General features: G+C 39.6%; 1 protein-coding gene across 2 annotated transcripts in view; it reads right to left on the bottom strand.

The window, feature by feature from the left end:
* Positions 1-13,591, bottom strand: part of septin8a (septin 8a) — a 42,239-nt gene that overhangs the window by 21,022 nt on the left and 7,626 nt on the right. For both annotated transcript variants that reach the window (XM_086309212.1, XM_086309213.1), the window contains exons 2-5: positions 12,286-12,400; positions 11,812-12,007; positions 9,453-9,639; positions 4,171-4,332 (exon numbers count right to left, since the gene is read on the bottom strand). In XM_086309212.1, the coding sequence (XP_086165338.1) occupies positions 4,171-4,332; positions 9,453-9,639; positions 11,812-12,007; positions 12,286-12,400 (660 nt within the window). The remainder of the gene's footprint in view (positions 1-4,170; positions 4,333-9,452; positions 9,640-11,811; positions 12,008-12,285; positions 12,401-13,591) is intronic.

Below are 13,591 nucleotides of genomic sequence, written 5' to 3'. Positions count from 1 at the left end.
CACCATTTTTGTACATGCGTGGGTGTGTGTTTAAACATTATGATTATACATGAGAGGCATAATAAATTCTGATCTAAAAATAGACAGATATTATCATGAAAATGCACTTGTGCCTGATGCTTCAGCAAAGGTCTGTAGCATACGTTTAATTATAATCCTACTTGTAAGATGAAACTTAAGTTGGAGTAATATCATAAAGTTTATGCACTTTTTAAATTTTTTACCTAAACCAAGGAGGTTACATTTTTGGTAGCGCTTGCGTGTGTGTGGATTCAATTTTGTCATTCTGTCTGCAAACACACTTGCATATAAAAGTCTTGCATGAATTCTGATCAAACTTTGTAGGACTGTAGAGTCGAGTTGTGAAGGTCAAAGTGATAATAATGCTAGACAGAGCCATTTAAAATTATGTTTCTTACTGCTACTGTTTGTATTATTTTGTATAGGTAATGATATATGGTGAATCTAAATATCACGTCACTTTGGGCCTCTTCTTCAAGGTCAAGTAAGGTCAAACTTTCATAAAATGCTTTTTATCTTTTAAACTACGCTTAAAATGTACTGTCTTTGTCTGTATTGACAAGTGATACTGATACAGTGGGATGCAAAAGTTTGGGCAACCTTGTTAATAGTCTTTATTTTCCTGTATAAATCGTTGGTTGTTACAATAAAAAAAATTGTCAGTTAAATATATCACATAGGAGACACAGTGATAGTTGAGAAGTGAAATGAAGTTTATTGGATTTACAGAAAGTGTGCAATAATTTTTTTAACTTAATCAGGCAGGTGCATAAATTTGGGCACTGTTGTCATTTTATTGATTCCAAAACCTTTAGAACTAATTATTGGAACTCAAATTGGCTTGGGAAGCTCAGTGACCCCTGACCTACATACACAGGTGAATCCAATAATGAGAAAGAGTATTTAAGGGGGTCAATTGTAACTTTCCCTCCTCTTTTAATTTCCTCTGAAGAGTAGCAACACGGGGGTCTCAAAACAACTCTCAAATGACCTGAAGACAAAGATTGTTCACCATCATGGTTTAGGGGAAGGATACAGAAAGCTGTCTCAGAGATTTAAGCTGTCTGTTTCCACAGTTAGGAACATATTGAGAAAATGGAAGACCACAGGCTCAGTTCAAGTTAAGGCTCGAAGTGGCAGACCAAGAAAAACTCGGACAGACAGAAGCGACCACTGGTGAGAACAGTCAGAGTTAACCCACAGACCAGCACCAAAGACCTACAACATCATCTTGCAGCAGATGGAGTCACTGTGCATTGTTCAACCATTCGGCGCACTTTACACAAGGAGATTCTGTATGTGAGAGTGATGCAGAGGAAGCCTTTTCTCTGCCCACAGCACAAACAGAGCCGCTTGAGGTTTGCTAAAGCACATTTGGACAAGCCAACTTCAGTGGTCAGCAGCACAGGAGCACCACAGGGAACTGTGCTGTCCCCTCTTCTCTTCACCCTGTACACCTCTGACTTCTGCTACAACTCTGAATTATGCCACATTCAGAAGTTTGCAGACGACACAGCCATCATGGGGTGTATCTGGGATGATCAGGAAGAGGAGTACAGAAGTCTGGTGAGGAACTTTGTCGCATGGAGTCACACAAACCACCTGCAACTCAACACCTCAAAGACTAAGGAACTGGTTGTGGACTTCGGGAGGTCTAGAGCAGGTCCACTGCCGGTTCAGATAGAGGGGGAGGAGGTGGAGGTGGTCAACAAGTACAAGTACCTCGGGCTGTGGGTGGACAATAAACTGGACTGGTCATGCAACACAGAGCACCTGTATAAAAAAGCCCAAAGCCGACTGTACTTCCTCAGGAGGCTGAGGTCTTTTAACATCTGCAGGAAGCTCCTGAGGATGTTTTACCAGTCGGTGGTTGCTGGAGTACTTTTCTATGCTGTGGTGTGCTGGGGGAGCAGCACAGCAAAGAGGGACTCATCCAGGCTGGAGAAACTGATCAGGAAGGCTAGCTCTGTGGTCGGCATGAAGCTGGACACTCTGGTGACAGTGGCAGAGAAAAGGACATTAAAGAAACTGATGGACATTATGGACAATGCCAGACATCCTCTGCACACGGCCATAAACAACCAGAAGAGTCTGTTCAGTGACAGGTTGCTTCTCCCAAAGACAAGAACTAACAGACTTAAAAACTCCTTTGTCCCACACGCCATCAAACTGTTTAACTCCTCCCTGGAGGGGAGAGGGAGGGGAAACAGGAGGACAAAGGAGGGAACAACTAAGCTGTAGTGCCTCTTCACCTCACTGTGCAATACCTTTTGTGCAATACTTTTGTAAATAGTCAACGGTGCAATAGACTCAATACTTGAAATGTGCAATTCACTTGTATTTTTATTTTTATTCCTATTTATTCTATTTATCCCCTTTGTATATTTTATTTATATTGTCTCTGTATATATATATATATATATATATATATATATATATATATATATATATATATATATATATATATATATATATATATATATATATATATATATATGTGTGTGTGTGTGTGTGTGTGTGTGTGTGTGTGTGTGTGTGTGTGTGTGTATTATATATATATATATATATATAATATTCTGTAACTCTGTAACTTCTGTCGGTGCTGTGCTTTTTTGGAAATCGAATTTCCCAGAGGAACCCACCCGAGGGATTAATAAAGTTCTATCTAATCTAATCTAATCTAATTCATTCTGGAATAAGGTGCTGGGGACTGATGAAACAAAAACTGAGTTATTTGGGCATAACAAGGCATTATGCATGGAGGAAAAAGAACACAGCATTCCAAGAAAAACACCTGCTACCTACAGTAAAATATGGTGGTGGTTCCATCATGCTGTGGGGCTGTGTGGCCAGTGCAGGGACTGGGAATCTTGTCAAAGTTGAGGGACACATGGATTCCACTCAGTATCAGCAGATTCTGGAGACCAATGTCCAGGAATCAGAGACAAAGCTGAAGCTGCACCGGGGCTGGATCTTTCAACAAGACAGTGACCCGAAACACTGCTCAAAATCCACTAAGGCATTCATGCAGAGGAACAAGTACAACGTTCTGGAATGATCATCTCAGTCCCCAGACGTGAATATTATTGAAAATCTGTGGTGTGAGTTAAAGAGAGCTGTCCGTGCTCGGAAGCCATCAAACCTGAATAAACGAGAGATGTTTTGTAAAGAGGAATGGTCCAAAAGACCTTCAACCACAATCCAGACTCTCATTGGAACCAACAGGAAGCGTTTAGAGGCTGTAATTTCTGCAAAAGGCGGATCTACTAAATATTGATTTCATTTCTTTTTTTGTGGCGCCCAAATTTATGCACCTGTCTGATTTTGTTTAAACAATTATTGCACACTTTCTGTAAATCCAATAAACTTCTTTTCACTTCTCAAATATCACTGTGTGTGTCTCCTATGTGATATATTTAACTGACTTTTTTTTTTATCGTAACAACCAACGATTTATACAGGAAAATAAAGACTATTAACAAGGTTGCCCAAACTTTTGCATCCCACTGTATATGGGGATTCCAAATATCACATAATAGTTTGCATCCAAATATCATGTAACATTTGACCTCTCACCTTATATCTTTAAAGAAAGCTTTATGAAGAGAAAGAAAATGAGCTGACTGGTTATATAGAAGTATACTTCAGTAAAATATTATATAATACGCAGAAGTTATTCATACCCAGTTATTTATAATTCAATTACCTACTCCTCCATTAAGTTTATATACAAAATACAATACTGCTCCCTTAAAAGTAAATAAGGCCCAGAGAGTGAGCTCCCATGGCCCAGGTTTGTGCACTCAGAGTGCCTGTTATGGTTATGCTTGCATAGGCAGACTAGTGCAGAACTTCTTTTTAGTTCTTGTTACGAACTAAAAAGAAGAATAGAAAAGTGCCAATCAGTGCAATCAGTGGGTCCAACGACATATGATCCTTGTATATAGCTACATACCCACGGTTAGCTAGTGTTTGCAAATATTATAAATATTTTACAAAGTATACAGTCAAAATTGTGAGACTGTAATTCATCTGCATTGAAACACTGACTCTTTATTTATGGTGTTTTAGTCAAAGCATGTGTTACCGTCATTAAAACAAAGAATGTTTTGACTTTTTAAATGTTTTTGTGCCAAAAATATTACTTACATTCATGGAGGCATTGATCTCACTGACAGTTTCGTCATCTGTTGGGAACTGATATATCTGGACGCCGTTGCTCACCAGCTCGCTCATTATCTTTATTTTGAATTTATGAAGCTCGCTCTTGGAGATTGTGTCCGCTTTGGCAATGATGGGAATTATGTTGACCTGCGGAAATAATGACAAAAAAAAGTGAGATAGTTATTAAATATGCGGTGCACTGCACTGTTGTTGCTAATGTGGTGGAGTCTTCCAAAAATGATAATGCAAAGACGTTTTGTGTTACATTATGGAAGCATTTGGTTTAGCCTGGTTTAAACGTTGACATGACAAAACAAAAGGATGCACAGGAAACACCTGAATGTTTTCAGATCATGACAGATTACAGCAATTGCCATCTAACCATCATGAGCAAACACTGCTTAAAAAAAAATTAAAGCTACATTAAATATGTTGAGGTTTTAAACAGCTGTGTAGCGCATCTATAAGACCATGCACAGTTAACTGAATAGCAAATAAGCCCAATCAGAACCCCGACTGATAAATAAAACAAACAGTGATTATGAAAACAAACTCGGCTCCATCTACAATCAGCAGCAGATGTGAAGAAATAAACGCACAGTTTGTCTGCATTCCTCTGTACGGCTGCATTTCCCAGATCACCAACTGGGAAGATGGCAGGACTCCCACAGATCCACACAGCAATTCCACAGCGTGCCTTAGAGTATGAGTCAGAGCTTGTTAAAAATCAAATTTGAATCTCATCATACTTTGTTGGCTCGTTAATTTGCAGCGGGGTGGCCAGTATCAGGTTTTAACCCTAATATAACAAACTAATTTAACTAATCTCGGTGTTATATTTGCTCGCTTCCCACAACTGAGTTTTCCCAGCTGACCAAAGATCATTCCCAAACAGTTAATGTTTGTTCTGAGGGACCAGGAGCGCCAGCTGTGACCACATTAAAGCAGTTCACAGGAAAGATAATCCCTGAAAAAACAGCCCAATATTTTTGGCACTTTGTCATTTAATGTTATACAGGGAAATATCTCTGAGTGTGCAGGTGAGACCACGCTGATACAGTCTGAGCCTTAATAATGAAAACGCTTACACAACAATATAAAAACACCTAATATGAATGGATCCCATTATTATCGTTTGTGTTACATAATTATCTGGATAATGAGCTGCTTAACTCAGTTTTCATAATGAAGTTCCTGTAATTTCTGGGCTTTGGTGAACAAGAAATTGATGTACAACACTGCTGTGGAGTCAATTACTCACCTTTTTTAAAGGCTGGATTTATTTATTGATATAACACTGCTATGATAAATTACTTATTGCATGCCGCTCGTAATAGATTAGTTTGAATCATCATGTGTTTATTTTTTCAAGAAAAAATAAACACATGATGACTCTTGGGGACGCTCTGGAGTATTTCCTGATTTTTTTTTATCTGATTTATGGACGCTGCTGGATAAGAAGATTCTGGGAAAGTCGCAATAAATCTACAAATATAAAAATAGATGTTTAGCAAGATGTTTTCAAGCACGCCTTGGAAGCCTAAATAATACCTGATGGCAATAAAAGCAGGAACACAACAAATGTCTCACAGACTTAGATAAGGGTTTAAAAGATCTCAAACCTGCAAGCTGCCACTGACTGTGGATAACGTCACACAGCACTGATGTGAGAACAGCGTAGGCATGGTCTCATGGTAAGTGGGCAGCATGACGTGTCCTGTCCCATGCACAGTCTACTCAGGCAGCAGCTTCTCTTGAACCAAACCGAGTATTTTCAGTACCACTGTGTGCTATATGTAGGGAGCGGACAATGCCCTGACCTGATTGTGCCAACACTGTTCAAAGCTCATGTGAAAAAACAGCACTACAGGAGTCAGGAAGCAGACTCCTTATTACTTTTAGAACCCCAGCATGTAATGTGTCCTTTCAGTAATGCTGCTTCAAGCCTCTCCCTCTATTTTTACTTTGGAAAACATCTCATCTGCCACAAACAGGAAAAACGGTATAACCAAAAACAGCAAAATGGAACCTAACCCAGCCATGTGACAGTGGATTACATCACAAATTAAAAAGGTATTCTTAAAGTTAAGCAGGAGGCATGAATCCTTTCGCCGAATAACCTCAATAAACTCACTCTTTTACATTCTTTAATTTATAAAGTTAAGTAGAAATGTTTCCCATCCGTTAACAAAAAGACTTAAAACCTTCATTTAAAACAAACGACACTCCTTTCAGACTCCTATCTCTCTTCCTGCCTTCATTTACTAAAAACCACATTTTACTTTACGGGCCTTGTGTGGGGAGGGCTGATTCGTTAACAAGAAAAACACCATTGTCTGGGTTAGACAGAAAAAAAATACACAGACTGAGGGAAAAGCTGTTTCTGGTCTCTTTCCCTGGTTTTTCTGTCAGAGGGGACAGATCTGTTCATTTATCTGTTTCATTTCCAGATACAACTTAAGATTTACACACAATGTAATGATGCTTTCTCTGACAAGGATATGTCTCTGCATTAAATTTGATATTAAAAACACATAGCCCTGATTTATCGAGCCATGAAAAAACATAACGATTTCCAGCTACTGGGATGGGGGGGTTTTTTTTTTGTTTTTTTTTTAAAGCAATTTTCTTGGTTCTGCATGTTTAAGAATTAGATTTCAGGCTGTAAACGCGTCTGTAATCTGTTGAAAACTAACTGGTATAAAAAACTGAATGCAAAAACATAAAATAACTTTGTTAAAGCTATTTGGTTTATTGTCTTGGTTTATGCAAAACAAAGTAGGCACTTTCTGTGGTCACCCTCCAGATATCCAGAGCCCATAAACATGAAATAAGACAGAAATCTCATAAATGTGCAAAGGTTGAATATTGTTTGGTTTGCAAGGGTCTTAAATGTTGCCTCCAAATCTATCTAGAAAGAGAACCCTGCACACACAAAGTCCATCTGCCCTGTAAAACACAGCAGTGTCACTTCTACATTGCAGTTACTCAACACTGGCTTGTTTTCAGATACAACAGCAAACACACTGCACATTGTGGAAAAATTGCTGGGACAGATCCACTGAGATCAGAGTGGTACTCATCGTGAACACCCGCAGCCTCACTGGTGGGTTCTGAATTGTGTAAATCTTTAAGGATAAAAAATAAAGCCTACATTTCTTCCGGTTTAATCCGGAAACACTTTGTGAATGTGTGCAAAAAAATGCTTAAAAGGTGTATATATAAAATGTCTCTGATTGTTACATCAAAAGAAAAAAAATGTTAATCATATGGATCTACATAAAGTTTAGGCTGTGGTAGCTGCTCTGCTACAGTATATTTAGCTCAGGTAAGTTGGATGAGTCAAAGCAGAGGCCATGGCTTGGCTGTGTTCACTGTGCTCATTTGGGTGGTATAAGGAGACAGTTGGCAAACATAGCATGCCAGGTTTTGATCGTTCTGTTGGCACATCAAGACAGCACACGGGCTTGGTGGTCAGCGCCATCGTTTCACAGCAAGGAGAGTCCTAAATTTGGATTTCTGTCCTTTTCTAAAGTTCGTATAGGTTCCTTCACAGGTTAGGTTAGAACTCCTGTATCCCTAAAGGACAGTTTTAGTAAAAATACCAGAAGCACTGGTTTAATTTTGTATTAAAAAAGTACTTTGAAAAGAAAAGAATAAACCCTTGGGTTTTTAAGAAAGGGTTTAATATACTGAATCAAATTTGTTCCTGAAAGCTGAGGACTGAGTTAAGAGCCGTTGCATAAATTATTTATACACTTTTTCTGATGCCATAAAACTATTAAGTGTCCCTGTAGAGCGGCATTTGGCTGAGGTATCTAGTTTTTATTATGAAGAGTATCGAGAGACTTCTGGCAGAGATGGCTTGATTGTTGGCAGGGGAAAGCCAGCAGGGTTGGTCACAAGCTGACCATCTGCTTTATTCTGGATTTATTATTACTGCACCAACAGAAACAAACAGAGACAAAGCTACCACTTCATCAGCTCTACAGCAGTGCTATTAGAAGTTAAATAGACTGAAAAACTAATCGCAACCACTGCAGATCAATCTGAATGATCGAATAAAATTTGATTGCTGAACCTTACAGTGTATTGTTTTGGTATAATCTCATACAAATTCACAAAAATTGGCTTATGGCTTCCACATAAAGCTTTGTAAGTGAAATGTGACAACTCCTGTGTGAGTTTACTGCCTCACAGCTTTAAAGTTAAACGAGCTCCTGCAGAGCTGAAAATACAAATCTCCTCTTTCACCGTCATTCACTCTCCTCTGGGTTTTGTCGGCTTCATAATGTCTTACAGCTCACCTCCCTGGCTTTTAATAATTTCTTTTATTAAACTGTGAAAACAGGAATAAAATGACAAAATAAACAGATAATAAACAGGCAATGCCCACTTAATACAATGAAAATATAAATAATAAAATAATAAATACAAATGGCTCCAACTTAATGGCTCCAAACTGACTTATCTGGCTTGTCTAACTATGTACACCACAGTGACTCCGCCCCTTTCCCTTTCTTTGCCCCAAGTGCTGTTTTGATGAGATTTTTTTTCCATTTGTTATTTAATGAAGGCAATCCCAACGACTGCATCTCCAGTGAGATACACTCATCACATACAGCAAATCATAGATCCATGGAGCAATAATCTGTGCAGTAATACTCACAACAACAATGAAAAAGCCACAAATCAATGTGTTCCTGAATCTGACTATTGACTGTGTGCTGACCTGCAAACATATACCAAACTCAATCTCAGAGTGAATTAGAGGGTTGTGATGCTGATGTATTGGAAGCAGAGTAGTTTAAACTGACATAAATATCTTTTTATAAATAAGAACCTCTCCCTTAAAACACCAAATCAAATTTTTTCACTATGCTGGCTTTTTAGGTGTAAAACTAGTCATGGAGAGGTTCTCTTTTCCCCAAATCACAACTATTACAGTTCAAACCATTAATCCTTTTCCACAGAAATAGCCAAATAAGTTCAGCCTAAACACTGCCATGTGAACTCTTCTTGAAATCCTAAAAGATGAAATGGAAACTTGCATAGTCACTGGAACATTTTTGTTTCAACTTTACTCTTCTCTTTTGGGACACAGAGTCCACACCCTGGTAGGAAGATCAGGGATGCCCTCGTTTCAGTGAAATTCAAACCAGTCACACGGAAAGGGAAGTCTGACTTCAGACTAATATTATTCAAACACACTTGCATTTTTCCAGAGGGAAAATATAAATGCATGCTTGTGTGTCACATGTGCGTACCTTGCTGTCCAGTTTTTTCATAGTAACGAGGTCCAGGGACTTGAGGGAGTGTCCTGTCGGGGCAATGAAATAAAGGCAGATGTGGATCCTGGTGTCGTGGTAGTTAAACAGCGAGCGTTTGATCTTCAGCTCTTCCTGGAGATAGTTTTCAAACTGAGTGTCAATGTAGTCAACAATGGGTTTGTAACTGTGGAGAGAGGAAGGGAGAAGAGAGAAACCGTTAGGATTTATGTCTGTGGGTCAAAGCTAAATATTTGTCTTCTTATTCATGCGCTGGTAATGAATATGAAAAGGGAAAGGGGACTTTTCACAGGGAAAGGAAAAGACACAGATATGTTTTCAGTAACTGTGTGATCTGATTCAATGCCAAGATCTCAGCTTAGAATTGCACAGCTTAGTGCTGCATGAAATTTGTGTTCAGCTTATGGAAGGTCCAATCAAAGAGGCTGCAGAAAACAACGCGTCCTCTCTATCACAGAGCTGTGACCGCTTTCGGAGCCTTTAAGTGTCACCAGTAAATCAGTGAAGGGCACGAACACAAAGTAACACATCGTCGTCTTTACAGCCTTTTCTCCTCGAGCATTTGCGAGAAAGGACAGGAGAGATGGGGAGTGCCTTTAATGCTACACCACTCGCTCACAGCTACTTGACTATACAGCTAAATGTCAGAAAATGTTACTTACATTGCATTAAAATAACACATTTCTGTTGGTTATTGCTCCAGTACAGTTGGTTTCTATAAGCTGTTTTCAATCTTTTAACCACAAAAGCCGGTGACCAGCCTCATTGGGATGTTTTGAATCACATTCACACCAGACTTGTTTATTTGAGTCTGCAGCTTTAACTCGTTTCATTTGGGAAGATGAGAAGAAAACCATTAGAAGGAAGCCACATGCTTAAATAAAAAACTAAGCGAACTGTTGGTTCATTAGTCATAGTAGATAACGTCACACAGTCATAGTCTGGTTCTCACATCAACACTTGTCATTTTCTGGCTATATATCTCTACAATTATGATCATCTACATATGAGATGTTCAGTAAATTTGTTTGTATTGAACAGATGTCTCCAGACGAATTCCTTCGTTTATCTCATGCTGTTATATTTGGACACTGCACAACCAACTCAAACACTGTATGTTTTTCTTGCTGTGGATAGTAGAAAGGCTTGAAAACAACTGCAACCAGTGTCAAACATCTTTAACACCTCCTGAATCCATATTCAGTCACATAGACTTCAAAGTGCCTCGGAGTGACCAAAATGCAACCCAGATGCTCATGTTTAACATGCGTCTGCAAAAGTAAAAGTGATAATGATGACATTTTGTCTTTAGAAAACAACGAACTCTGAGAAACAAGCCCAAAAAACAGGGCTACAAGGACATAGCTGTTTTGTTTCTTTTAGAATTAATAGGAAGCAGTTCCCTTGTGTGCTCTGGAAAGATGCAGTTTAACACTAAAGATGGAAAATAGTGACACAGTCCTGTTACGTTTAATCTAAGAGCTTGAATGTGATTTCTACAAACTCTCTGACCTAAAGCCAGTAATTCCAAGTTTTTCCTGTTAACCATCACCATACACTACTTCCATCTTTTCTAAACATGACAAATAACTGAAAATTACATCATCTTGTCCACTGTTCAACTCCGGATGTGCCACTTCACTGATGTTTTACAACTCAAAAGTGACACATAAGTAGAACAGGAAAAAAATGTATTCCATTCCCTCAGCTTGCAACATGTTTACAGTCATCTGTCCTCTCACTTCACATCCATCTTCAATCTTCTCTGAGGAATGCACAAACTGTGACCTTTTGAAGCTCTCTCAGTGTGCCGTTACACTCCGCTGCAGGCTCTGTCCTTCACCATGTTGGTTTAAACGGTCTACGGAGAAAGCTGCTATCAAAGAGCGTGAGAGTGCTGCTTCCTGGCTAGGCCACAACAAGTACACTTCATTCCACAGCTGAATGTTAAAATAAACAAATCAACAATTTCCTCTTTATTTCTCCAACTTCCTTCAATTTCAGCCTTCGGAGACACCATAAAAGATGCAGAAGTCTGGACTGACAGTGGTTTGTGTGTCTGGGTCACTCGTTTGCCTACGTAAGCATCTTTTCATTAAAAATGTGTCAATGTCATTTTGGAGCTTGCCGATTTTTGGGGAAATACTTACAGGGAAATCTGCTTTTACAACAGACCAAAGGAAATCACAAATTCGTTTTTTTTACTTCTGCTTTTGGCTTATGGGATAATGCAGAGATATATTTGTGATCATCATTGTTAGTTTTTGTTGCTGGTTACCAAGCAGGTCTGGATACTTTGTGAGGCACTCTGGGCTGTATGTATGTGCACTTAGCTCACCTATCCTCTTTGTTGATCTGATCGCCGAAGCCAACCGTGTCAACAATGGTCAGTTTGAGGCGGACGTTGGTTTCTTGCAGGTCGTATGTTCGAGGCCGCAGATACACGCCGTTCTGGTAATGGCTCGCCTCTTCGTTCTCAAACATGGTGTTAAAGAGCGTGTTCATTAACGTCGACTTTCCGATACCAGTCTCCCCTGTGAACGGTCGGAAGCAGAGAGGGAGATGGAGAAAGAGAGAGTGCGTTAGCATCACTTGGGAGTACTTCATCAGCTTTCAGACATCGATTTTTATTGCTGTAACAGAAGTGTAAGCCAGTGTATTACGTTCATGTCAAGAAATACAACACAGTGCTGCTGTTTGTTATTTATCTTTGTAGCTAAACATGTCACTCAGTGCAAAGTAAATCAACACGAGGGCCAGAGGGACTCTGGAGAAATGTACAGTAGTTACACATTCTCTGTCCGATACTCACCTACACATAGGATGTTGAAACAAAAACCCTGCGTGACCGATTTGCTGACCAGCTGCTCAGGGAGGCTGTCAAACCCAACATGGCCACCCAAACTGAGGTTACGCTTCTCTTCATTCTACAGGACACACACAAAAAAAAAAAAAACATCAGAAGTGTGGCGGATGTCAGGAAAACACATGGCCGAGTCATTATTCAGAAGAGGATGGCACAGATACTGAAGCGCTCACATTCCAATGCGTGGAAACATCAAAGACCTTCTGCTCATTCTGCACATGTAAAATCCATCACATTATGATTTAGGTAATCGGGGCCTGCAGTGAGGATGAGCTTCAAGAATAATCACTCAGAAGCACAAAGAAGAAAGACATGCTTTAACAGACAGAGGAAGGAAGTGATTATATTTGTATGGAAAATGGAATAAGGCACTTGAAAACATGCAAGATGCAAGTTAGCAGCTTGTTTTATAGAAAACCCCAATGTGGACATTTCAGAACTCCACCAGTCCACCTATTCTCCAAACAAGCTCATGATCAATTTATCAGTTATTACACACTATAATAGAAATATATCGTTAATAGTGGGATGATAACAGCAGGTACAGAAGAGGCACCCAGGCTGCCTTATCTGCAACACCTTCGTCAGGTTTGATCTGTGGGATCCCCTGCCACTTCAAGAGCAGCTGGGAGATTTAATCCCTCTACTTCGAACCTCCGCCCTGCTGGAGGTGCATTGTGCACCTCTAAAAAAAGGAGCACCCACAGGGCATCCTTATGAGAAGGCTAAATCAGCTCAACTGACTCATCTCACCGTTTAGGATCACAGGGATATTTCAGCAGGTTGTATCAGTGATCTTGCTCTTTCAGTCGTTTCTCAAAGCTCATGACCATCGGTGACATAGATCGAACAGTAAATCGAGTGCTTTGACTTCTGATTAAATTCTTTCCCCACTGCTGAGGTGAAGTAAGATGCCCACAGATGTCCAAAAAAACGGCCACGGAAGTATTTAACCTAAAACACAAAAGTTAGCAATGCACGACAAACTAAAAACCACCAGAAAAAAAAACAACAACAACAAATCAGGAGGGTTGTAACCTTTTTTCACATTTGATCTAGCTCATTTAACCAATCTGAGCCAAAGAAGAGAGTTAAAGCTGTACAAGAGGGCCAGCACCTTGAGATGAACAGGGCCACCCGATCTCATCTGGCTGAGCCACGAAGGACTGCATACTTGAAAGCTGAAGTCACCAAGCACAGGCAGCTGAGAGCAGAGCACAGCCAACAATACAGAACTGAGAGGTGGAGGCAG

Source organism: Aulonocara sp. 'chitande type north' Nkhata Bay, linkage group LG10, assembly GCF_057382095.1.
Source record: "Aulonocara sp. 'chitande type north' Nkhata Bay isolate Kocher_YH1m ecotype deep benthic linkage group LG10, A_spYH_male_GT1.1, whole genome shotgun sequence".
Taxonomy (NCBI): domain Eukaryota; kingdom Metazoa; phylum Chordata; class Actinopteri; order Cichliformes; family Cichlidae; genus Aulonocara; species Aulonocara sp. 'chitande type north' Nkhata Bay.
The sequence above is the reverse complement of the archived record's forward strand: the minus strand, read 5'-3'. Positions and strand labels throughout refer to the sequence as shown.